General features: G+C 47.0%; 4 protein-coding genes across 4 annotated transcripts; 3 read left to right on the top strand and 1 right to left on the bottom strand.

Annotated features, from left to right (window-relative positions):
- H6S33_010574 (uncharacterized protein) lies at positions 1-5458 on the bottom strand (the record flags this gene model as incomplete). Its single annotated transcript, XM_044842367.1, has 10 exons — positions 1-333; positions 444-897; positions 998-2022; positions 3258-3653; positions 3712-3808; positions 3867-4208; positions 4267-4687; positions 4752-4881; positions 4954-5117; positions 5203-5458. 10 exons carry the CDS (start codon positions 5456-5458, stop codon positions 1-3), a joined length of 3618 nt encoding a protein of 1205 aa, XP_044696504.1.
- A 7507-nt stretch (positions 5459-12965) lies between these two features.
- H6S33_010573 (uncharacterized protein) lies at positions 12966-15039 on the top strand (the record flags this gene model as incomplete). The annotated part of the gene is made up of 9 exons (XM_044842356.1): positions 12966-13168; positions 13234-13332; positions 13391-13456; positions 13508-13816; positions 13901-14282; positions 14348-14395; positions 14457-14692; positions 14744-14845; positions 14916-15039. 9 exons carry the CDS (start codon positions 12966-12968, stop codon positions 15037-15039), a joined length of 1569 nt encoding a protein of 522 aa, XP_044696503.1.
- A 239-nt stretch (positions 15040-15278) lies between these two features.
- On the top strand, positions 15279-15795 carry H6S33_010572 (uncharacterized protein; the record flags this gene model as incomplete). The annotated part of the gene is made up of 2 exons (XM_044842345.1): positions 15279-15357; positions 15410-15795. 2 exons carry the CDS (start codon positions 15279-15281, stop codon positions 15793-15795), a joined length of 465 nt encoding a protein of 154 aa, XP_044696502.1.
- A 4588-nt stretch (positions 15796-20383) lies between these two features.
- On the top strand, positions 20384-23262 carry H6S33_010571 (uncharacterized protein; the record flags this gene model as incomplete). The annotated part of the gene is made up of 7 exons (XM_044842334.1): positions 20384-20443; positions 20521-20757; positions 20812-21002; positions 21057-22042; positions 22098-22179; positions 22234-22810; positions 22873-23262. 7 exons carry the CDS (start codon positions 20384-20386, stop codon positions 23260-23262), a joined length of 2523 nt encoding a protein of 840 aa, XP_044696501.1.
- Between the last annotated feature and the right edge of the window lie 3108 nt (positions 23263-26370).

Below are 26370 nucleotides of genomic sequence, written 5' to 3'. Positions count from 1 at the left end.
TTATACATACAGAATCTCCGTCAGGTTATCGGAGTCAGACGGTGAGATGGTTCTGGACCTCTCATTTTCGGAACTTTCTTGGTCATCATTGGTTTCCATTAGATAGGGCTGGAAGGTTGTAGCCGATGGCGAATTTAGTTGCAGGACGCCATCTGCTTTCGCGATCAATGCATTCAAATAACGGGAATGACCTCCGCGTAGATTTGCAAGGGTGGCTATTAGTTCATGAAGGCAATCTTTAGGGCTCACTTCGAATGCTGATATAGTAGCAAGGTCTGGAACACAGACTATAACATCCGAGAGAGCGCATCCGACATCGAATAGCTTCTCCTGCTGCGTGAGGTCAGCATTTGTATTTTCTTCGTTTATTACTTGTGCATGTGAATAGTTAGATTAATATGGCGCGATCTTATTATTTTATTAGAAAGATTAATTCTACGTACCATTCCGATACCGTGTGCTTCCAAATCATTTACAGATACTCGCGATGTAACATCCAAAACACTCTTCGCGATTGTAACCGGAAATTGTAACCTCATGGTTTCGACCGGTGCCATACTCGACAAACATCCTTTAATCAGACTCAGCTGCCACACAAGCAGATGTAGCCATTGCTGGCTTACAAGTATATCTGCTTTCTGAATCCTGATTGCATCAGTTACGGGTGGTATCGTAGACCGTAACTGTTGATGAAGTTTGAGGGTCATGCTATCCGAAAACTCACTATCGTCCCCCTCGTTCCATAGATCGAGGAAAGAATGATCGACGTTTTGAAATAGCATTGCAAGGGTGATGAAGTTACTGAGTAGAGTTGGGTCGACGCGGGAATCGTCGGGCGAAGGGAGGGATATAGTTTTTCTCAAGCCGAGGGGCCGGTGGCGCTGCAGCGCATAAGCTCTGTGGGGGTGAGGAGTTTGGATTAGTTCGGGGTATTTACCGAGAAAAAAAACATCATACGATTAAATAAGCAGGTAAATAAGGTAGGGTTAAGACACACCTTTCGGTAATGAATAAAAGCCAAAATATGCGCCGATGTTGCTGGGCTTCGACCACGTCAAGATTTATATAACTCTTTTCGTCATCCATCCCGATAGATTGCGCAAAAGATATAGATTCCCTGAGATAATACCAGGCATGGTTGTTCTTTTCAAGGTTCCCGTATGAACAAAAGAGGAAGAAAGAGGTTAGGACAGTTTCGGTAGAGGTTGATCCGATGTAGTCGCAATATTTCCTTGCTCTTAATGATTCTGAAATTAGTGCTTCGCAGATTGGCGATAGTAGGTCGCTATGGTTGCCGGGAGTGGTGAATAGCTGTATCATCGTCATGGCGCATAGGGAGCATACAAGTGCATATAGTTCTGGTTCGGACTGGTAGTTCGCAAGTCGCACGGCGAATGATTCTCTATGAAGGATGGGCATGATTGGGTACATGTTTTTGAAAAATAACTCTAAGCATCCATCGATTGACGAGCGCGCAAGCATCGGATGCGGTTCAAAGATTCCTGAGTGGATGTTCGGTGTATGATCAAACCGTAAAAACGACGTAAAGAGAGAAGTAGGATCAAACTGGACATCACCAATACTCGAGCCAGGTGGGATGAACTGAAGGAGGAGTGAATCGGTGGTATCCACCTGCTCATCAGCATCAGGGCTTGGAGAACGCGAGTAGTTTCTCGGTTTGCCCACCTCCTCTGGTGTGGCTCTCGCTGCTGTCTCCCTTGTCTGTAGTTGATCCTGCTTGATGGCGTATATTCTCTTCGCCGCGGGTCCTTTCGGGCCTCTTTTTCTGGGTATTGTGGCGTAGGTGCAAGCCAATTCTGCCCGAAAGCAGCTTTGACAAGGCTGCCCCCTATCGCATTTGACCTTTCGTCTATTACAGCAATCACAGGCTCGATTGTTGGTAGTGGGTATTGTAAATGCCGACATATCTTTCCATAAAAGATCGTCTCGGATGCTGTTGGGGCTCTCGGGGGAAGGGAGGTATGTAGTTATCGGCCTCGCCTCTACACCAACAGCAGATGCCTACGGGAACGGGAACATTGTTAGTGCTCCGGCCTTAGAACTGATACATTGCGAGAGCCACTCGGCTGCATGGTTTGAGGAGCTTGGGAAGCAGTAAGAACCTTTTTTTGTTTTCGGAAGAGGGCGAAAGTAGAACAACGGAGCAGAGTGGTATTGTATCGTATAGTATCGATGACGACTTGGAATTCTTTGACGCGGGGAAATTATCTTGTAGGCAAAACCAGGGGCAGAGAGTGAATAGGTGTGTAATGGGACCCCTGTAATAATATGGCTTACAGCTTTACCCCGCAAGATAGATGCTTCTTTGAGTGATGAGAGTCAACGGGGGATGCGCAAGTCTACTCCGGGGTAAACTGTACCAGTTACATAGGGGGGGGGTTCTATGCAGCCAATGCATTCGTGGTTAAGTCAGCTTGAGCTAATCCTTTCAAAACAGAGGTGGCTGCATGGAAATTATTAGCCTAAGTTCGGTTTGAGTACATGTAGGTACAAGTGCTGTACGAATGCATGCATACTGGCCGTGCTCCCTTAAGATTGGTGCGCGTAGAGTAGGTAGTTAGGTGCAGTAGGTATCCACCTGCTTTATCCAGGCCTTGATCTGAGTAAGGCTCTGGTCCACCACCCATCAGGTTTGGAATATAGAAACTTCTCCCTTCCTCGTCCACGACCGGCTGGCTGTCAATAGAGTTCGCGCACACATAGAATCCACACCGTTCTCGCTACCAAGCCAAGTTGTCTGATCTGTCACAAGTATGGAATTCTGGAACTCCAGCGCGGGGTCCATGACAGTAGGCTAGTAGTGGCTTGCTTGTGATGGCTTCTGATTGCGTAGGATGCTTCTCCATGCCAAGTAAGCCAGTCCAAAAAAGCAACTTATTGATAAACTGCGGTTGAAATAGACTTTCCCCCTGCATGTAGCTTTATGCAGGCCCAACGAAGCTGTTTGAAGGGACCTTACAGGGTCATATTCAGGATTTATAGTTGATTTATGACAATCAAAAACATGTGTTCGTCTGAATTTCTCATAATTTTGATATGTATTGCGTTATAATGTATAACGGATGGCTACATGAAACTAGAAGAAAAAGCCGTACCACGTCCACTGAAACGTCAATCATAAAAAGGAAAGAAAAAGCCATAATTCAACCCTCCCCGGAGTCCCCGAGCCGACTAGAGAAGCAAATATACCATCTCGCAAGGTCGTGCAAACTGCACATGGTTTAAAAGATAAATACCGCACATTCCAGTGGTCTCAGAAGCAGAACCCCATCATTGATCTGAGAGTCATCGTAGTTTCCCATAATTCGCTCGGCGGTCTTTAAGTCTAATCCCTCATCCTCCGTTGACCAAGAAATTGCCTCTGCAGAAAAGTTTGAAACAATTACAGCCCTTGCACCCCCGAAATCTCTTTGATATGCGAATACCATTTGGTTATCCAAGGTCAGCATCTTAAAATGACCATATATGAATAATTTTTCGTAGCCTTTGCGGAGCTCTAGAAGTGAGCGCCAATAGTTATACACACTGTTTTTATCAGATATTTGCTGAGCTGCATTCCAGGATTTATAGTCGTCGTTGACACGCATCCATGGGTTTCCGGTGGTAAACCCGGCATTGGCGGAATCATCCCACTAATGACATGTCAGTTCTCTTTACGAAAGATTGAGCTATGTTTTCACAGTAACTCACTTGTATAGGAGTTCGACTATTATCACGAGCTCGAAATCGAATCATTTCCATCACATCATCCATATTTCCCTCATTGCCGCCTCTCTCTTCGAGAACCCTTTGAGAAAGCACGCTTAGCATGATCATCAACACATAATATACGGTCATCAACATACTGATTCCAATGATTAAGAGTTTCCACATCTTTATACTCCGTAATATCCCAATCTTTTGGTAGATTAGACATCCCCAATTCCTGCCCTTGATACAAATATAGGGTCCCTCTTTGTAACGCATAAAATGTGGCTAGCATCTTTGCTGCATATCCTCGTAATTCGGGCTTATCAGTCACAAAGCGACTGACCGAGCGCGGCTGATCGTGGTTCTCCAAGAAAAGTGCATTCCATCCGTCGTGTTCTTGCATGAAGGTTTGCCATGTGTTAACAATACCCTTTAGCTCCTTTAGATCCCAGTCGTGCTTTGTGAATTTTCCCGACGCACCAAGATCCATATCAACGCTGTCACTCAGTTAGCCCAGCCGTGATACGATGAGCCGTCGATCTTTAGATTCCATACATATCGAACTGGAAAACCATATCCAACTCTTTCCGATCTCTCCCGATAGCTTTCAACACCTCTCCTGGCTCTTTAATCCATGGCATCTCGCCCACTGTCATAGTGTCATATTTATCCAATACCTCCTTTCTCATCTCATGCAAAAATTCGTGCATACGCGGCCCATTTGCATAATATTGCGTCCCCGGCTGCCATGGCTCGCCTGGTAGTGTCACCGGCGCATCCGGGAGACTCGGAACTTTGCTGATGAGGTTGATAACGTCCATACGAAAACCATCGACGCCTTTATTCAGCCAGAAGGACATAGCGTCATATACGGCAGCGCGGACGGCGGGATTCTCCCAATTAAGATCTGGCTGCTCTGGACAAAAGAGGTGGAGGTAATATTCTTGTGTGTGCTCGTCCCATCTCCAAGCGCTCCCTATAGAATTATGAAACAAATTTCTAAGTATTGAAGTAAATGAGGGTGTGGTGATATTACATACCACCAAAAATTGAACTCCAATTATTCGGAGGTCTCCTAGCCCCATCCGCATCATATTTTGCGGGTCTCCAAATGTACCAATCCCTTTTTGGAGAGTTTTTGGAGGCCTTAGATTCAACAAACCAGTCATGCTATTGGATCAATATTAGAATAAGTCCAACTATATACCACACATATTTAAAGATGGCTGTAATTTAACCGACTTGATCCGAAGTATGGTTCACCACAAGGTCCATAACTAACTTCATGCCCCGGCAATGCAAACCATTGACCAATGTCTCTATGTCTTTTACGGTCCCATATCGGGGATCGATATCGTAGTAGTCGGAAATATCATACCCCATGTCTACCTGCGGCGATTTGTATACTGTGCGCTGTGAGTATGGGCATATAAGTTCCGCGTATTAAGAGGTGTATTAGTAATTGTAAGAAACGGTAGCTGTATTACTGACCTGGTGAAAGCCACACAACGTCAACCCCAAGACTATTCATGTAGTCTAATTTCTCTATTATACCCGGGATATCTCCTAATCCGTCACCATTTGAGTCCTTGAAAGACGATGGGTAAATCTGATACACCGAGGCCTCTTTCCACCACGCACGATGCGGGTCACTGTCTAAGGCTTTGGTGCCTGTCCTCATAATCATCTTGTTTACGCTTCTCAGAAGCTCATTGTAGATGTTTGACGTTAGTAGTCGTGAAAACATTTGATGTCGGTCTGCGGGTTCGTGGGTTTGTTTCCGGTTAACAGGAATAGAAAGCCGCGGCTTCTTCTTCTTATACTGTGCGGAATTTCTCTTCTCCAGTTCTTAGCTGGCCCATTGCGATATAGCCAACGGGCTTTCTCATGTGAGACTCGCGCTGTATTGCCCCGCTGTACTTTTCACTGTTGTTATCACTATTATTCTAAAGCCGGAATGCCGGGGGGATCCCTATGTTTCCCCCCAGCACGGAAAAACGTTCTGACGGTTGTTCGGTCACACTTCGGCATTACTTCGGAGGAACCTTTGCGGAAGTGCCACGTGATCTCCTTGGCGCCCGGCTGTTTGCCCAAGCAAGGCTCATCCCCGGCCTAATACGATTGGTTCTTGATATATATTATGGTAGAGTAGAAGGAATAGCCCGAAGTATCCCTTACGCTGTTAAAGCTGCCAACTTTTCCAAGTATCATGTCTCAATTCTGTGGCTTGCGTGCGAAGCTCGCCTGGTGTTCCCATGTCTCATGTTGGCAGCATTCAAGTAACAGCTTAAGGGATAGTAGATAGGTGCTGTAATGTGGAAGATTAGATGAGTACTCTCATTCATAAGTTTCGGTATATAAGCCCTACCTAGCTATATATACCTATAGCTACATGTGCATGTGTTTAATAAATACAGGGCAGCCCCGGCCTTAAAGAGTTAGAGGAACTCACCCTTATAATTGATAGGTAGTTCTTTATCTATGTCAGATACGGTACTGATCATGATTCGATAACAACGCATATTCTACGTACGTCCGTATTGTTTAAGGTTTTCACGGTCACAAAGATGTGAGATTGCCTCTAGAATGAGATCACATTCATCTCCAATCTAGAGTTAGAGAGTGCCTTCCCCTCTATCCGGTAATCGAAATCACCTATATGTATACGTGTGTTGTTCAGGAACTCAAAATGTTAAGCTACAATTTAGATCTAGTTATATATTCTCATCAAAACATGTAAAGGAGATACTTACAGCTGCACCCAGTTTTATTCTCATAGGAGGAAATTTAATTTCCTGATCTGAGCGGGGAGTAGTGACCGCCGCCTCATCCTTGTCTGAAAAGTACGTGCATATCATCCACTTTGTGCTGTAGCACGAATACATGTGCTGCTACTTGTAGTTCAAGGTTTTTTATTGAAGCCTGGCTTTGTTAGCGAAAGCAAAAATTGATCGTACACAGATATTTATCTTGGTTATTTTGAGATGAATCATTCTATATATCGGTAAAGGAATTATGGTGACTCGGGTGCTGTGTGATACCTACATGTACGTGTCTTGACACTTGAGCTTGACTTACAAGCCTCCCCAGCCACCGGCTGTGCCACATGAACGTACTTACCTAATTAACTGCGTGTACCTACACATGCGTAATATGTCCTCCTAGAACCTTATATATTCGTTACATTAACCGTGTCTTATTCGTTTACCAGTCTACCGATACGAACAATATTGGCATCGACCCTCTAGCCATAACATGTGTATCCATGATCCTACCCACTATTATCACCGCTTGAATCGGACCATTTGGAGGATTGCATAGAGTATATCGCCAAATATTTGACAGCAGCCAAGTACTGGGCCGAGAAATCTAGATATATTGCATCTAGGAACTTGATATATTCGCTTCAATACCATACGTAGGTGTTGCATAGCACTCGATTTCAGACGGTATGTTTCGATCGCGAGCCAACGCCTTATATGTACACATGTATCCAAGCTGGATACATGTACGATATACTCTCAATGAACTTGCACTAACAATATATCATAATAAATAGATATAATTGCAATCCTACCCAACACTTTATATCACGGTTAACTGGGGTTCATCAACGCTTCTGCAAGAATACATAGCTCCCATATTCCTTACATGTCTTGTGTGTTGTGGGTATGATGGCTCATCGATCGTCTTCTCTATCAGTCAGGTCACTATATAGGATCGAACACACTCGTGTAGCTGACACCTTACATCCCTTTTTACTTACAAGGCCGAAAACCAGCAAATTGCGGGTACTCGGTGTAGGAACGAGGACCTATAATCTAGGAGGTTAAAGCCTGTGTGGGAAGACATCTTTGTACGGCGCTACCACATACCAATAGTCCTGAGCTTGAGAGGTTAAACTTTCTCGTTCTTTCCTGGATCTGGATCCGAATACCTTATTAAGATCTAGAATTCTTGAGTGTGAGTTTCATACCTTTAAATTTTATTTAGAAGGCGTTCTCGTGTTGGGGTGAACTTGGGAGTGAGATGTAATGTTCGGAACTCGACAGCGTGGGGTTAAAGAAGTGCTGGGACCCCAATCAAACTAGCTACATCAACTACCAAATACCGCAGGTCCAGGATAAGGAACTCTTTGGGCGTATTAACATTGATATTTCTCGTTATGGAATTCCGCGGAAATTTGACTAAGACTCATGAAAAAAAGCACGTGCGCTTCGACGCTTCCCTCACCTGGCGACCTATGCTTGTGTATCCCATTCGCTAACGTACCGTATGCAGTTAGTGAATGTTGTCAACCTATTATCAGGCCACTATTTTCCGGATATGGGGAGTATATTTTCCCTTAATCCAAATCATAACAAAGTGTGGTCAACAACAATATAACAGTATGAAACTCTCGGGTGCGTTTTTCTAAGGGAATTGTCCGCAAGCCGGAGTATCAAGGAAAAGGCAACTCGATGCAGATGTCTTTGCTTATCTCGAATCATTATTTAAGGCCAATATTAAACGATAATGCAATCGGAGATTGCCTATATTGTATGCTCAACCGCCCGGACATGCCGATTAAGAATCAGTACATACCCACGGGCTCAGCACCCGATTTTCGAAGATCTCCCAGCTACCAATATCGGACTAGCCCCATAACCAGACGCCCGGTGTCAAAAGGGCGTGTGTTTCTGGTGTGATCCGAACTTTCGGGACACGATTGAGTGTACAAGCAATTGTAATGTGTTTTCACCTAGGGCCCCTTCTCCATCAGATGCGGACCTGCAGCCCGGAAAGGATGAGGAGGTGATCATCCGCGATTTTGTCCTTTCACGATACCGGACGTGTTCGAGACCGGATCGACTGTTGCTTGATTGGGTGGCCACGTGGGTTACAGCTTAAACTAGCTAGTACCACTAGAACCTTATTAGGCCTACGAAAACACGGCTCAGAATCGATCACTCATCTACACTTTGTGATATATCACAATCATCGCGGTATCAGAATCCATCCTAGAAAGAAGACCCTACATGTATGCACCTATTTCGTTCGAGAATTTCAAAAACTGTCAGGGTGATGGGCCCTGGCAGCTGGATAATACGGTAAATACTTGATCTGGTACTTGCTGAAGAATGTTAATGTCTGCAAACAGGTATGTGTTGTTGTTGATTAGTCAACTACATAGAATACGTATATATATACAATCAGTACTAACGCGTACGTACCGTACCGGCTGCAAAATTAATTACTATTAAATATCTCTCAGGGGTCGCTTCAAGCCTACAGCATGAATATATGTTGGGCCGGATCCGAACGGAGTAAGTATTTTACGGGAGATCTTTTCCTTTTAACCTTTAATTTTGGCGATCTCGGGATATCCGGATCTTCAGCATCTGTATTCATGCATCGAGTGATAACCCATGCAAGACGGGAACTAGATTTCGGTTACCCTACCCGTGTCGCACAACCACCTAGGTCACATATATAGCTATAGATCATGATCAACAGCTATTCTAGATCTCCCGCGTCAGCATAGATTAATATTCAGGGACTTTGGCGTCTTACGGATCTAATACACCATTGTAGATCTGCGTGGAAATCTATTTTAGCTTTTTCTTCTTCTCTATAACCCTGCAAATGAAACCTTATGGGACGAGACGGCTTACGGCCGCTTAAGACTAAACAATGGACTTGAAAGTACCCATACATGCCCACCCATTTGATCGCCGATATATTTTACTTTAGCGCAAGCCTGGCTCGGATATATATCGATAGCAAGCACAGAAGCACGTATCACTCTCCCATGTATCAAGATTAGAAGATGGCGTATTTCATATAACTTAACGATTATATGTGAGTCTATTAAGCTTCTTATATAAGGCATCAACATATGGTGTGGTGATTAGTTTGATTCGCAACACTGCAGGTTAATGAGATTCGGAGCTCGAGTATTATATCAACAACTGGAAACTAGGGCTAAAGCGGAGTTAATCAAAATCTCACTATCTAACGTGGTATTCTACAGCAGAATTCCTGTTCTGTCCCCGAACAGCCCACAAATCAGGTTCAAAAACGAAAAGAGAAATGCCAAGATTTTCGACCGCGTCACAGATTCGCACTCGAGGCTCAGTTCAGAGAACCTGATATAGAGAATCTGATATGGTACTTTCTGGGGCTGTGGGGATACACAAGTAGTTATTTTAATGTCAGTACTATCATTGGATTATGAGAAATGACAGATATATATCCGCTATAATGGTTATATATATAAGCGCCTGGCATACTATGCCCTAGTCAATTAAACATCTTTACTTTTACCTTCCCGCTCGTTATCCACAGATCCTCGTTAATATTTCAACTTATATGCTTAGAAGAACAGGATCCATATCATTGGCGGTGACCTAATATGTTCACATTAATAAAAACTTCGATCGTACTTTCTCGAACTCACAATAGATCTGGAACCCAATTTTGAGCACAGGTTCATAAGATGAGTCTCGAACAGAAAACAGAGGCTTTTAAAGCCTTCTGTATTGGGTTTATTATCAGCATGATAATAAATGGCGCCTGCTTAGAGACGTGAGTAGGAAGGTGTAAGCCCGTGCTTGGCATATCTTAAATAGCGAAAACCTAATAGAATACCTAGCAACCTCCTGCCAGATTGATAGACATTTGGAGTCCGAACATATTTTTGATCTGTGTATTATTGAATTTGGGCCCTGTTTCTAACGGGGCCGGGTTTCTAACAGAATAGGTATAGCGTGAGATTTGTATACTACGGCTGCACCTCAAGGCATTACCTGTAAGTAGAACCAATCTAGTACACCCTCAAATTTTCTAATCCGTAAAAACACTGTGACAGCTTCAATCAAGGCTAGTCCCTTCACATTTAGAAAAGATCATTAAGAAGACGTCTAAAAATTAGATATATATCCAGGTACTCTTTCATCCACTGACGAATGAGCCACCTCTGAGTTTACCAGGTAGTAGGTCAATCGACAGTTATCTACCTTAAGTATGGACGCTGGCGTAGTGGCGGAGGGTTCGCCGTTTGCAAACGGTCATATGACGAGATTCCTATATGGATATATATACAGTTTGAAGGTATGTACTAATACTATTTTGGGAGCATGAAGCTTGTACGCAAGTACCGCCTGCCCTAATCTTGGTTTTATACATTTTAGGGTCGAAATCCATCATCTTACCCGATGCCTTTATATGGTGCGATTAACCTATCTTTCTCTAATGCTCATGATCAAAGGTTAGAACATGAGCTGTACGAGTTAATGAAGTTTGCGGTTTGTGCTCTCTTGTGAATCATATAATCCAAAGAAAGATTCCATCGAGGAGAATCGTCACCCTTCCTTCCCTGGGTCCAAGAAGACGTAAATATATAGAGGGTTTGGTAAGGGTTGTAAACCCAGTTCAAGTAGCTTATGATGGAGCGTGGCGGACCATGGGTTCTAGTTATATACGCACACGTACAGCTTCATCTAGTCTATGTCAACACAAAAGGACTGAGGCTAGCCGGCGGGCTAACCACCAATCCAAGGGATTAATAGATCGAATCTACATCATCGTAGTGACAGCAGCAGAATGACTTCCAACACCAACATCTACTATCCGCAATATTTCTCAGTGGGGCGTGCCGCCTATAAAGTTCTGTCACACCAGAAATTGTGGTGGGGGGGGGGGGGGGGGTGGTCTAAATTCGGTCACTGGTGCACAGAGAAACCAATTTTGCCCACGAACAGACCATCGCTATCCAGAGGGAGATAAAAAGGGTTTCGAAGTCCAGGAGATTAGTTGGGCTGGGGCCCATTATGTACCAACTGGTGCTCTAGTGCTATCACGTTTCAGTTTCCCTTTTAATGTTGCCGCATCCGTCCAATGATCCTCAGATTCTCTTCACATTATTAGGCTTACGCCTTATGATTAGAGGACCGCATCGAAGATCAAATTTCTGCTTGATAGACTCTCTTATTACTCCCGAGGTCGGAAGGGATGCAACATATGAGGCATCCACTTTCATAGGTTGGTAGTTTCCACTGGCTGTTGATATATATCTATAGATATCATGGTTAATTGACTTCGTAGGTGGGTTGGGCGTTAAAATATCCACTCAGAAATCGTAAATAAACTGGACAGTCCTATTTCACTCTCCTAGGCTTTAGCTAATTCGAGGCCGGAGGCTGCATTCCACTTGTATGTATATATGTTGGTATCAGCTGACTAAGTTTTCTCTTTTCTACCTGATTGTATAGCCACTTTATTAGCCGTAGGCTCAGACGATATTCGAGGAAGGAAATGAGGTAAAGTACTAGGTGTTTCCCCCAAGCCAAGACATTCGTCTATAGCTAATAATTCGTGTAACTTGACCCAAGACTTTATAAGGTTTAAGTCTGCTTAGACGAACGACAAATCTGCGCCAAGAATCGACTGGTAATGAGCAAGCTACCTAGGGAGATTTATTAAGAGGGCAGGTTTCAATAACGCGAAGTACGGCCTTTATATATATTGGACAGTATCTAATCCGGAATGCTTGGGTTTTTACCTATGTTCCACCTCGTCATTAATATTGGCTCTAATAATTCAGCTGATGCCAAGTCACAGGCTAGTAAAAGCTACTAAAAAAGCCCCATTTTAGTTAGCATGCCCGAGATAAAAGCTTCAACCTGCCGTTCTAGTGTCGATCGCCTCCAGGTATTGAATCTGGTACATGCGGCCGGCAAATTCGTGCGAATGGATCGTATTTCTGGCTAGATATTTAGCCTATGAGGATTTCCGGAGAATTCTTTCGGAGCCGGTGGTTGCCTACAGTAGCTATGCAGCAGACAGACTCTGTCGTCTATATACCACCCATTTAAAGTCTTATCTATCTTCGTAGATGATTCGATGTGGTCCTTGCAAGATCCGGCCGACAACGGGATAGATCGACATATCCATCGGCGCAGGACGGCAGCTGTATGCAAGGAGATCGTGAGCTCTCTCTCGGTCTCCCAAATGCGCATCCTAGGCTGATCTCCGTAGATCCTATATATGATATCGACCTGCCCTATTCAAAAGAAGTAACACAGGCCCGAGCTGAAACCTCACGTAATCCTCCTTGCATGCCGCCTCGCTCCGGGAGTGTAACCTGTTGCTGAGATACCGCCGCACGTGGAGATACGCATCTTGGGTGTACTTCCCTTCTTTCTCTCTCTGAGAAAGACTTCATAAGAAGCATTCCACCCATTTTGATTGCCTTACGCTTCTCCTGGTCCACAATGGCGGAAAAACCAGCCCCAACATCTACCGACGTGAGTAGCGCTCCCTCAACCCAAGAACCATGTATTGCGGGGCCGGAACGCGATCGCGACAGCACTGTAAGCGATGCCTATCGTCTTAAGTCCGAACTGGTTAGCAAAGCGTTCTCAGAGATGGGCATGGGGCGGTATCAATGGCGGCTATTACTCGTTACTGGATTTGGGTGAGTCTTGTCTTTCTCCGCGTACAATCTGGTTTACCTAGGCTTATCAGAGGTGAGCGCTTTAGATGGGCTACGGACAATATGTTAATACAAGGGCTATCTCTATCACTGACACCCATAGCCCTTGAGTTCAATCCAGCCCGCGTCAGCTATCTCGTTGTAGCGTATGGCTCCCGTCCTAGGCTATAGTTATTCAATGTAGTCACTGACGGCTTCTCGCAGCTTCTACGTAGGGCTCACTATCGGGGCCACAATCTGGGGCATCAATTGCGACATAATAGGGCGACGGTAAGCCTGCTACCCACCCTAGCTCCCCATGGTTTGTTCTAAAACCTCTAGCCCGGCCTTCAACATAACCCTGTTCATATCCGGGATCTTCTGCTGCGCGGCCGCCGCGTCTCCGAATTTTGAAACGTGCTGCGCATTTTGGGCGCTCGCGGGGATTGGCGCGGGCGGCGGCGTGCCGGTGGACTTGCTCATCTTTCTGGAGTTTATACCGCCGGGGCAGCAGTGGTTGCTCACGCTCTTATCGGCCATGTGGTGTGTTGGGCAGATTATTGCTGCGGTGGCGGGATGGGGGTTGCTTCTTCACTTTTCGTGTGTGGCAGGTGAGGAGGGTGGGTGCAGATGGGAGGACAATATGGGCTGGTATGTGCGGATGCTGTGTCGGCCAGCTAGCTATAGCTGATTTATGTGCGCGCGGGTTGCTGACACGGGTGTTTTTTGGCGTAGGCGGTACATGTTGATCACACTCGGCGGGCTCACGCTTCTTTTCGCGGTGGTCCGTATTGCGGTCTTCGGCATCCCGGAGTCGCCGCGGTATTTGATCGCTGTTGGAGATGATGCGGGAGCGGTGGCGTCGGTGGAATACGTTGCGCGGAAGAACGGGAAGGTTTCGCCTTTGACAATTGCGGACTTTGAAGCTGTGGATAGACGCATGGGGATGCCTAGCTCTGTGGAAGGCGAGAAAAAGAAAAGGAGTGTGCTAGGTGTGGTGGTAGCGTCGGTGAAGGACTATCGGGGTATACATATTAGGGCGCTCTTTTCAACGAGGAAGATGGGGGTTCACTGTACTGTCTTGTGGACTATTTGGGCTGCGGTTGGGATCAGTTTCGTGAGAACCCCGCCCTCGATTCGTGGGTCGGACTGCGGGGTGCTAACAAATGCGCACGCTTTCAGCCGTTATATTTTAGCTTTCTTCCAAGCTATCTCGCCGCACGATTCACTGTATGCCGCCCCACCGGTGCTCCCCAACTTGATTCCACGCGTACGACTGACGAACTTCTAGACAACGAACACCCAAAATGGTGTCTACAAAAACTACTTTATTGTCTCCATAGTCGGCCTCACCGGCCCATTCCTTGCGGGTTACCTAATTGAGACCCGCCTGGGCCGGAGATGGGCAATGGCATTGGCCTTCACGGTTTCTGGAGTGTTTCTATTCTTGTACACGATGGCCGCCAGTGAGGCAGCCGACCTGGGGTTTCAATGCGCGGTCTCCATCCTTGGAAACTTCAGCTATGCGTGAGCTTCATTTGGTTATGCGAAGAAGCAAGATATGCTAACTTAGTTAAGCATATTGTACACATACACTGCCGAGTCATTGCCGGCACCACACCGAGGCACGGGTAATGGCATCGCGTCGTGCCTAGTGAGAATTATGGGGGTATTCGCGCCGTATGTTTTCCCTTCGCTTGGCAATATAATCATAAGGAAGTTAACTATACTGATACCTGGTTTATGCCAGGATTATCTCGGCGAATACGGGGTTCACAACTGTGCCGATATATGCGAGTGCGGGGCTGTGGTTGCTTTGTGGGGTTTTGGCGTGTTGTTTGCAGTTTGAGACATATGGTGGGTCGGCTATATAGATAATGGGGTTTTTCATGTGTTTTTCGATTATTACTTTTGCGGGTTCCGAGGGGGTAATGATAATGCCGACGGGAATGACATGTGAGCGAGTGATGTCCCATGAACCTTTTTCGTACGTATGCGTCTGCCAAGAAAGCACTATCAGTGCCTTGGCGAAAGCTTCACTCAAGCTGCAGCTTCTTGCAGAACCTGCATAATCACAATATATCACCGCAAACCCGCCTCACCTCACCTCACCATGCCGCCGCCGCCGCCGCCTCCCCCAGGACTCGCCTCCCAAACCTGCGTCTGGCGCCTCACAAAGCCCCTCACAATCAGTAAAAACCCCTCCCCAACATAACCTACCCAAACCGATCTAACACAGCTTAGTCTCCTGCGACGACCTCGCCGACACCGCCCAACCGCTGCGCATCGCCCCGCTGCAGATCTTCATCCTCCTCCACCCCGCGTCCTCCTCCACGCCCGTCTGGCTCGGCTACGCCGAAACGCACACATTCACCACGTCGCTCTTCCCGGCGGTCGAAGGCGTGTCTCGAGACGCCGCCAGCGTTGTGGGTAAGGCGGCGTATCTGGGTGAGTGGACGGGGGACCGCAGGTGCGAGGTTACGTTTTCGCGGGAGGTGGTGAGGGCCGGGGAGGTGGTGGGGGCGGTGGGGAGTGTGGGGGGTGGGGGGAGGACGGCGTATGTGGAGATGAGGGAGGAGTGGGTTGATGCGGGGGGTTTGGAGGAGGGGGAGTGGGTCGTGGATTGGTAGCGATGGGTAGGTAGTAATGAGACATGTTTTGCTATAGGGGCTTTGGGGGCATGGGGTCGGCGGGCGTGCGCTGTGGCGCGGGCCGGGGATGATCGGGCGCTTTTACTGAGGCCCGTGGTATGGTGAGCTATGCGCGAGTGAGATTACGGTCGACATTTAAGCAATATCAACAAAAGGAAACAGAACTCTCGTAGGCCTTATTGAAATCAAAGTTCCTATATCTAAATCGACGAGACCCATACAAACACGCCAATAGACTCGCTGACGGCGGATCATGTCTGGAGGGGGGCAGGGTTACGTAAATCAGCCAATATAAATATCTATATAATTATTCCGTTTATTCCCATGTTTCCTGCAGCCCATTGATATCGTGCTGGAGAATCCTAAAGGGAAACAGACCCGGTGTGCGAGGTATGGCCTGTCTTGAGCCCGTAATCTGTTCGCAACGTTTTGAAGCAGTCGAATGGCTCTCCTAGTACGGTAAATGCATCATTTAATGCATCTTACTGCGAATATACCGGACAAAGGGCGCAGAATGGCGCGTTACCTGTCGAGTGATTTCTTTCCTGATGTCGTTCCCCTACTGCACTCTTTAGTACATATTTTCCGATGGCATTTCCCAGACATATATTGTACTACACAACTCTGATTAATTCCTGTCTTTAAGTTTTGGTAGAATTCAACAATCCGGAATTGAAATATACTTGCAGGGTAAAACTTAAAATAATTTGTAGCGTGGTAGTTGTGGATCTCAGAGTTTAGAAACAAAGAAACTGTAAAGTAAGGGCAGTTGAAACTCCGGTCCTGGTTCTGCTGCCGTGCCAGTGATATATAGTGTTTTTTTTTGGTTTAGTTTTTTGGAGGAAAGATGTATTTAGTAACTGGAGGGTATGTGGATGGATACTTTATTTGCTGCCTTTACTAGCATATACTGTGTATCAATATATATTTTGTTAAACAAGCAAATGGTATATATTATTACTGTCTCTATACAATAGTATGACCGGAAACATCTTGTCTATCTACTCAGCTATAATGGCATTTTGGAATCAAGTTGGGATATTGTCTTGGGGCTTGAAGAGAAGATACTTGGCATCAGGGTGCATCGGCCTCCAACTAACTTACCATCGAGGCCTCTACCGAATCATTTTGTTGACTGCGAAACTAGTTTAGCTTTTGTGTAGATTATGAGATTTGAATTAAAGCTCGATATTATTCTATAGATTATGCTGGTTCTTGAGACTATGTTATAAGTGCTCTGGCTGTTCGCTCTTACCTCCGCTCTCACCAATGCTTTCCGTTTACCTTTACCTTTTGCTCTCACTTTTTGCTCTCAAGAGTCAACTCTGTTTGCTCTCACCATCACTCTCCATTTTCTTTCCAAAGTTTCCCCTGCCATTTCACACGTATCGCGACTATTCCAAGGGTATCCGCTGCTCTCAAATGCCTGCGACATGTCAAGTAGATATTCGCTAACCCTTGTCCGTCAAGATTCCGCACTTGACAATACTGGGAGGAGCCGTATCAGTTGGTTCTTTGTCGGTACAACACTTATTTGTTCTCAGAAACCGATACTTTACAGACATGTGTCGTTGATTCTACGAACGCAATTGTGAGAGTTGCTAGACCAAAGTTCGCTACACCTCGGATCCGCCGTTAGACGATTACCGTTCCCCAACTCTTATCCTTTTCACCCCTAATAGCAAGTATTGAATTTCACAGTTTAAGTGTTACAATACTCAACGACATCTACCCCAGTCTCGATCAACCACCTCAGCTCATACGTAGGTCTTCTGTGATTACTCTTTCCGGCCCGCCATAATCAAAAGTGCTCGATAAACCAAATATAAGCTATTAATATCCTGATGCATGAACACGGCTCATGCTTCCGATTCAAGTTTTACTCTAGAGCTCGCGGTGCGAAGACAATAATGGTCGGTCATGTAATATCACTCGGCTACTATCCGAGAGGCAAAGTGAAGATGAGAACGACAGCCGGCTACAGAATGATACCACCACTGAACTATCCGCCGCATTTCTTTCTCTCAACTAAGTGCTAACTCGTATAATAAAAAGGCCGTCCCCGACAACCTTTGGCATCGCCAGTACTCGTTGAGAGTATCCTTCAGCATGAGACTATACAACCCGTCATGAGATATCACTCGGAGATTAACATAGGTGGGTCCGCGCAATAGCGTGGATCACAGACCCTGACAACCCCGATGTTTTCCTAAAACCAACTGAAGAATATGTGGCTACCATAGGTAGTGGATCGTAGTGTCTGAGCTAGGTTGCTGGGGACGCGTGGAGTGTGAACGATACAGTAAGATCTGGAGACGGCCTAGACAGCTCATCACCTCATCGATCTACTCCATCTTCACCCCGCTTCAGAGAACTATCTCCTTATGAACAAATTCATCGAGTCTCCACATTCGAGTCATGTACTAAGCCCACGCTTGCGCGACTTAGCTGTGAACCACACAGAAGGTCTAGGACCCGATTCAATCATGCCTCGAGTCAGAATCTTCGCGCGCCATCTTGCATTAGTCGTCCTCTAGGATAATATCACGCATGGATCGAATGTCCAAAAGTGTAACGTATCACGGAAGTAAATCCAAGGGAGACAGGCTTTATAGCTAGCCGAAAAAGCTCAGATCGATCTATATATCCGTCCTTAAACATGGTCCCACAACCGCTAATCTGTCATGCATATCAGCGCATACTTCGTCCCTCTTTTGGCCTCCTTTTGACTCAAAGAGGATGGAAATATAGGGGCGGGTGAGGGGTTACGCCACGTGTACCCCACACCACCATGTATACGGCTGCAGAAACCGACGATGCGAGGCCAGTTAAATAAACCTGGCTCTTAATACCTGATACCGGGTCCTACCCCATATCAAGCTCTTATAATTTTGGGTTGTTTCAGCACCTGCGGATTTTTATATCGCCGGGGCGGAGCTCTTTTCCCTGCCGTTGACCAATGACTAGCTCGCATTATCGGAAGTTGTTTGAGGCAGCTCGACCAATGATCTAGGGATAGATAAATTGATTAATACGGCATCTTATCACGATTACCGTTTATTCATACGAAGATTATAGCTTGAATCATGTATAGCAGCGAATCTGATAAAGCTCCTACAAAACAATATAATCGATCACGTGCCCTGTAGATAGACCACACACAATTATGTGTTGTCTTGTCAACTGCAATCAGACTCCAATACTTAAAACGGCAGTCTAATAAGCATATTATGGATATATGTTATGTTAGCTGATCTATTCATATTATATTCTGATCAAACACTGTTGGAATTAATAACCTTATGGGCTTTAATCATACTCCGCTCGTGATCACGATAAAGCTAAAATACCCGGGCCAGACCGATATTAAATGGAAGTAAATGTCCTCACCAACAAACGCCACCTTTTTTGGAAGGGTCAGCTACTAATGGCGAGACTACGGACTCAAAATCACTCGCAGAGGTGAGGCCGGCCGGGCTTTCAGTTTCTTCAGCAGTATTAGCCCCGGTCAGACTATTTTATATATTGCATGCCCCTGCGTGTAACCTCAGTCCACCAGATCAGGCGTACTAATTCTTGGCACCTGCAGGTGTGTTATTCCTCGGAAAGTCGCAGTACCGGGTGGATAAAATCATTAGAGTTGCAATGTGCGTTACTAAATAACCTGATCCTGGTTTAGTAATTGAATTATTGGCCATCAGGGTGCTCCAACTTCACTGCAGTTCTGGAGAATACCCGTAGATGTATATCTCATCCTTATCTCATCCTCATCTCGCGAGGCTCACTGCTGTGCAACATAATCAAGCTTCTTCTCCGCGTTGTAACCCCGGTCAAGCAAAGCAAATACATCCAGACTCCGTCGCGCCGTCCCAACTCCGTGCTCCGAGCCTAAGATTCTGCTGCCCAAGACTCTTCAGCATCGCAATATAAACGCAATATATTCCTGCAGGGTTTTACGGAGTCGCGGTCCAAGGCTCCGGGACTCAACCGAAGTGACATGACGCTCTGGTTCAGATCTCAACGTTATTTTTCCCCATACCCCAGGTTGCCCCATGTTGGCGTTGCTTTTTCCCCCCCGCGTTTTGTGACCTGTCACGCTGAGCGTGACAGCGTGATGCCCCATATGTAGCCCCACTGCATGACTCCGACATACACGTGTGATTGCGTTTTCGCCTTAGGCATGTATGGACCCTGGCGCGTACTACCGTAGCTGGCCAGCCAAGCATACTTGACCACCAGGTTTTCGCACGCGAAAATACTATGGCGCCTTAATAACTTAACCGCAGCAGGTACCAAAAACCTTTAAACGAGAATAAAGTATTAAAGTACCTGGAGAGCAGGCAGGGATTATTCGGAGGCCAAGCCTGTTGCGGCTAAATGGATTAAGAAACAGGCCAGGAATATGAAAGCCTCGGCGCACAGCGTTACTCGTGAGTACTACTAATTTTCTCCGACTCCCTTGCCAAAGTTAATTCGCCCCCTGGAGCCGGAATAACCTTCAACTCTACTCTACTCTATATATATTATGTACCAACATCGCGTAGCAAGCGGCCGGCCGGGACCAGGGATGGAGGATGATGAGCATCAGCATATTCAGTACCTGCGCGAGATGTGCATGTGGGGAAATGTCTGTGAGCAGCTATTGCTTGCGGGGTATGATGAACATCAGAGGAAATTTCTGACTGCTGAAATTTTATATAACAGGATGGATTTCCAGAAGAACAGTGCTCACCATTCGCCACGACCATCTCAACTTCAAGAGCGTATCAGGACTTTGAACTCAATATGCTCGGTCAAGCTTTCAGGAACTCTTTGTTCCTCTATATCCTCGCGCTTTTCTCCCTCGTGATTGACGGGAAACCGCTCCTTGAGAAGAGAGCTACTCAGGTTTCGCTCATTAGTTATACCTACACAAATGGCGTTCTTGCTGGATCTATTAATGTATGTTCCTTCCATATCTTTTTGGGTGATGATAAGTGCTAATGTGAAGCCTAGATTCAAAATATCGCATACACCAAAGTCGTCACAGTTGTTTATGCCGTTGGCAGCTCATGGACCTCTAGCCAGGTGATCGCCGCATCTTACTCTGCAGCCAGTAGCACTAGTGGTTACGAGACCTGGACCTTTTCAGGAACCGCGACAGGGGCTACCCAGTTCTATATCAAATATGATGTCAGCGGTAGCAGGTAGGTCAATCATTACCTTGCATGCATGGTCCGCATAACCTAACAACTTAATAGCTATTACGACCCTGGCAACTCGGTCAACTATACGATCAGCACCGCTTCTGCAACCTCGAGCACCAGCTCCACATCTGCATCAGTTTCCTCCTCCACCACAACCACGGCAGCACCGGTCGTGACCAGCTCTTCTTCCACTACCGCCGCGGTAACCTCTGCCACCACCACTGTCCCCGTTGGGACCGGCGCTGTCTCTCCATCCCAGCCACCTGCCATCACCCTCAGCTCCGTTCCCAGCGAAGCCGCTCCAACTTCACCTTCAGGCTGCGGAAACTGGAACGGCCTTGACAGCTGCTCCGGAGACAGCGTTTACACTCTTCCCGACTCTGCAGAAACCCGCCGCTGGCAGACTCCCCCTGAGGGCGATTCCACATATGTTTCTACTTTCCAGAACTACAGGGACTTGGTTGGATATGCTGATATCCAGTACAACTCCGGTCGCACTGCTGCTGTGGTTGTCGTCAATGCCGCGAGCAGGACAGGAGAGACCCTGACCTATAACTTCGGTGGTAACTCGCAGTCGAGCAATAGCTTCCAGGTTTCTTCCTCCCTTACATCTACTCTTGCGATCACCGTCACCTCCTCCAGTGGAAAGAAGCTCGTGCTTGAGCCGTTGAACTTCATCTGGCAGAATGCGGCACTGACCGCTGCTTTGAGCACCTTCAACAACGGGCAGAAGGGTGGTATTGTTGAGTTGTTTGGATGGCCATACAATGATATTGCGTCTGAGTGTTCATTCCTTGGAAAGGCTGGGTACATGGGTGTCAAGATTTGGCCCCCCACTGAGCATGTCTGGGGAAGCAACTACTATGAGACGGATAACCAGTTCAGGCCGTGGTACTTTGTTTACCAGCCTGTTTCGTACAGATTGCACTCTAGAATGGGAACCAGGGTTGAGTTGAGGGCTATGATTCAGGCGTGCAGAACCGCAGGTGTCAGAGTTTACGCCGATGCTGTGGCGAACCATATGGTTGGTCAGGGAACTGGTAAGAGCAGTCTTTTCGGGTATCTTTTGGATAATAATAAACTAACAATCTGTAGATATGCAGAACCACAGAGTTAGTGACTGCAACTTGTACAGTGGTCACAACGCCACTGATGGTTCCCCATACTTCACTTCTGGGTAGATTTCCTTTCTCATAATTCATTATATGAATAATTCCGCTAACGTATCCAGAAACACTTTCCTCATCAACCCCTTCACTAGCACCCGCCCCACCCTCGAGTTCCCCTCTGTTCCTTACGGTCCCACCGACTTCCACTGCGAGCGATCCCTCAGCTCCTGGACCGACGGCAACATCATTACCAAGGGATGGCTTGTTGGTCTCACCGATTTGAACACCGAGAAGGCGTATGTCCAGGACCGTATTGCAACCTACCTTGTCGACCTCATGTCAATCGGTTTCTCCGGTTTCCGTATGGATGCCGCCAAGCATATTGGTCCCGCCTCTACAGCCACAATCCTCGGCCTTGTCAGGAAAAAACTAGGAGGCTCCATGCCAGCTGATTGGATCACCTGGTTGGAGGTCATCCTCGGAGGAGAGGCTTCGCTATTGGCTTGTGATGGCGGAGAGTGGTCGTGGTACACTAACTTTGATACCAAGTTGAAGGCCGCTGGTTTGAGCGATGCCGATGTGGCAAAGGTCAAGATCTGGAGTTCCGATTACCCCAAGGAGATGCCCATCTGTGGCTCGTGGATTATCCCAGCCTCCAGATTCGCGATCCAGAACGATGACCATGACCAGCAGAATGCCGTAAGCACCCTCTTCCCTACCTCACGTGATGAGTAGATATGCTAACAGATTATCTTAAACAGGGCTCCTCATCCCGTGACATGCAAGACAAGGGCTCCGTCCTCATCAAGGACAAAGACGCCGCCAAGCACCGCGCCTTCGAGGTCCAGCTCTTCTCCCGCACCGACGCTGACTGGCAGATCAAGCTCGTCCTCTCCTCCTACATGTTCATGGACAACGGCGCCGCCGGCTTCCCCGACGGTCTCTCTGACTGCTCCTTGTACACTGGCTCCCAGAGCACCTCCGGATGCTTGGGTGTGCCAAAGGATACCGCCTATGTGGCGAATGCGTGCTCGTACACTTTGACCGCTGGAAAGTACACCAGAGTGCACAGAGATATCACGATCATCAACGCCATGAGGGCTTGGGTTGGGTTGGGCAGCACCACCGCTGCGGCTTTGGGCACTTGTTAAATGGGGGGTTTGGAGTGAATTGCTTTAGTTTAGCTTAATTTGGTTATACCCATGTGAGAGTTTGGGGGGGGAGAAAATAAATTTTGAAGTTTTGAGTTTGAGAAATTTTTGTTGCTGTGACAATGGAATCATATTGTATCACTCGCGTGAAAGTCTTGGCAACAGTTGATTGAATACAGTCTAGTATCATCCATACCCATCCTAAAACTGGTACAACTAGATCAAGATCGAATAGATGGCACAAGGTCCATCCCATGTGCAAGACAGCTCAGAGGCCGAACACGCAACTTGGTGCCGGGTTGGTTTCTCATATTCTTATTGTAACGGGGGTTGATTAAACTACAACGCACCAAACTGATTCCGCTTTTTTATGGCTTATTTAAGCCGCATCGACATGCACTATGGGGGACTTGCATCTGGTTGCTTATCGACACGAAGAAGAAACGGTGCCGAGTGATGACCCATGATTCCATTGTCTCTGCGCCTTGTTGCCCGGAACTCCTTCTGGATGCCAAAGCTGTTGAGTCATAGCACTCTAGTAAATTCAAGACCGTAGGATTATCGTGTAACTCGGAACCTTTGCAGGACGGATTATTTACTTAGGTGTTAAACGGGTTACAGAGGTTACGTGGAGGTAAACAGTTGAGAATAGGTGTTCGTTTTGTGGCATATAAGTTAACCGAGAAATCCAACCATCACCCTTCCATCCTCCTATCAGAGAATGAGTAAGATCCCGAGACAGTCCCGAGACAGGCCCACGATATGGACGAATCAGAACACTAAGAGCCTGAAACCTCCTATCTGCTGGCTTATCTTCGGAGAATGAATACAACTACCCCATCATCCATCGCCTGGAAAGATACAATGTTTTCTAGCAGACCTCGATAGTATGATTATCGTTTCCGGTGGTCTTTATGAATACCCACAGGCAGAGATGAGAACATAATTATAACCGGACGGCAGACGTTATAATAACGCTTGTCCGTGTCCTAGAGCGACAGCATTATCGGATGGACTAAAGTAAGTCACCAGTGGTTCTTGGTGGTTATAACACCAGAAAACGTCACATAGAACGCTGCGTGGCTTGACTAACTACACCGAACACCCACCCCGCATTTGACACGCGCCGAGGCCGGTCGGGGCTTTTGGGTAGTGCTGCAGCCTAATTTGATCATCGTCCCGATTTGACCTGCTCTGGTCTTACGTACGACCGGAGGTTGCTCGTCCACCCAGCCGAATCGTAACCCCCGGCGCAGATCTATCCAGGCACGGAATATTACCGGGAGCGACTACACAACCGGACACTCCTCCGATGGGGGCCACTTTTTTTTTTAGCTTTAACCATAACTCCAGCACACCGTATAGAATCCTTTCTCCACCTGCCACCCCCGTATGTATTCCGCGAGGTATTCCGCGGGGTGGAGTCATGGCCCCTCACTCGACTCATACGCGCGTTCGCCACGTCACGTGCAACCTCCGGGAATCTCGGCATCGCGAACATTTGTAATGGATGCTGGTTGTGATGCTATATTCGGGGCGGGTCGTAATGGGATACGTAGATATCGTATGGTCATTTATCTATAGATCGAGAAAGAGTTGTGTTTTGGTTGCGCAATGGGGATGGATAAGTAAGTGAAGTTTTCCTTGAGTGCCCTTTCTCGTATGAGATATATTAACTCTGCTGTGGCTAGTAAGGGCTCTATTCTGGAAGGTATTTCTAATCCTCGAGATGGTCAGACGCAGCCAAACCTTAAAAAATCAACCTTGGCTCCTCCTCTACCGGGGATCCCCGTCAACGACGGCTCTGCTGATTGGATCGCTTGGACTGGGTCACTCAGCCGCAACGTGAGGGCTTTACTCTAGAATTCTGGGGAGTCATATCTTGGCCCTCAATCGGTGGTGTGCTGCGCGTGGTAGACTCCACTAGGAAGTGTAGTTTTGAATTGAGGGGATTGGCAGAGAGAGGGTGAGATTGGTAAGGAGGTTAACGTTACATGTAACATGTATACGGTCCGATTGCAAATCGTGCTTCTACAGACACCGCCCTACACGTTAATTGTCACCATTGGCACTACTACTGCTCGGAATCCCTAAATCGATGGTAGTTAAACGCGGGTCCTAATCCACCTCAATTCCCGCACATTATTCAGCCGGGAGAATGTTTTATCCGCATCTCTACGCTCTACAATCTACAATCTAAGCTACATGATATAGTCAGCCACACGTTATGTGAGATCTCACCGGCATCACGATAATTTTTCAGGGCAGGAGACATCTCCCACGAAGCCTATTCGTCCGCCCTTCTCTCGAATCTGCAGGAACTCCTCTGCTGACCGCATGAAATCTAAAGTGCACTTCACTTCAGTTCACTCCGATCGTCCTGGCCTGATTGCTTACATCACCCAGTCGCGAGTGACACGCCGTGCGCCAAGTATTTGAATCCTGCACTGGAGTGCGCTCTAGGTACGCGACGATCATACTTTAACTACCCCTGCCAGTGCATTGGTGGCGGGCGGATGGGCGGCAAGCGAGCGAGCGAGAGAGCGAGAAGCAGGAAAACGAGCTCGGTACCTGCTTGCTTTGTTTCTGGATAGCTAAGGGGTAGGGGGGGTTGAGTATCTGGTTTGACGATTGTTGGAGGGATCGAGAGGGAGTGATAGATATGATGGGAGTGATGACGGAGTGGGTGCCGGGGCCCGGGGGGAGTGATTGGGACATGCAGTAAAACAAGTGCAGAAGCCAGCTGAGTAGGTGATGGTGCATGTACCTAGGTTGTACTCAGAGTGTGTAGAGTGTGTAGAACAGAGCAAAGAAGCTCTCATGTTTAATTTTACACAGCCCACGGTAGGGCAGACAGCATCGACCCTGGTGGGTTTGTTTGTGAGCGTTTGGGCTCGTTTAGGTGGGTAGCCACGTGTGGCAACCAATGACGAACGCCGAGAGAGTAGTAGTACCAGGACCCAGGCACACAGCCACCGGTCCCCGGTCCACTCACAAGCTAGATTGCAAACGTCGTCAGCGCTTGAGTTGTGCGACTCGAACTACGCACCTGTGGTGGTGGTGGGCGGCTTTGCTGGTTTTGAATGTCTCACGAGCCAGCACCTGCAG

The sequence above is a fragment of the Morchella sextelata genome (assembly GCF_020137385.1).
Source record: "Morchella sextelata strain SCLS chromosome Unknown scls_5, whole genome shotgun sequence".
Lineage (NCBI taxonomy): Eukaryota > Fungi > Ascomycota > Pezizomycetes > Pezizales > Morchellaceae > Morchella > Morchella sextelata.
The sequence above is the reverse complement of the archived record's forward strand: the minus strand, read 5'-3'. Positions and strand labels throughout refer to the sequence as shown.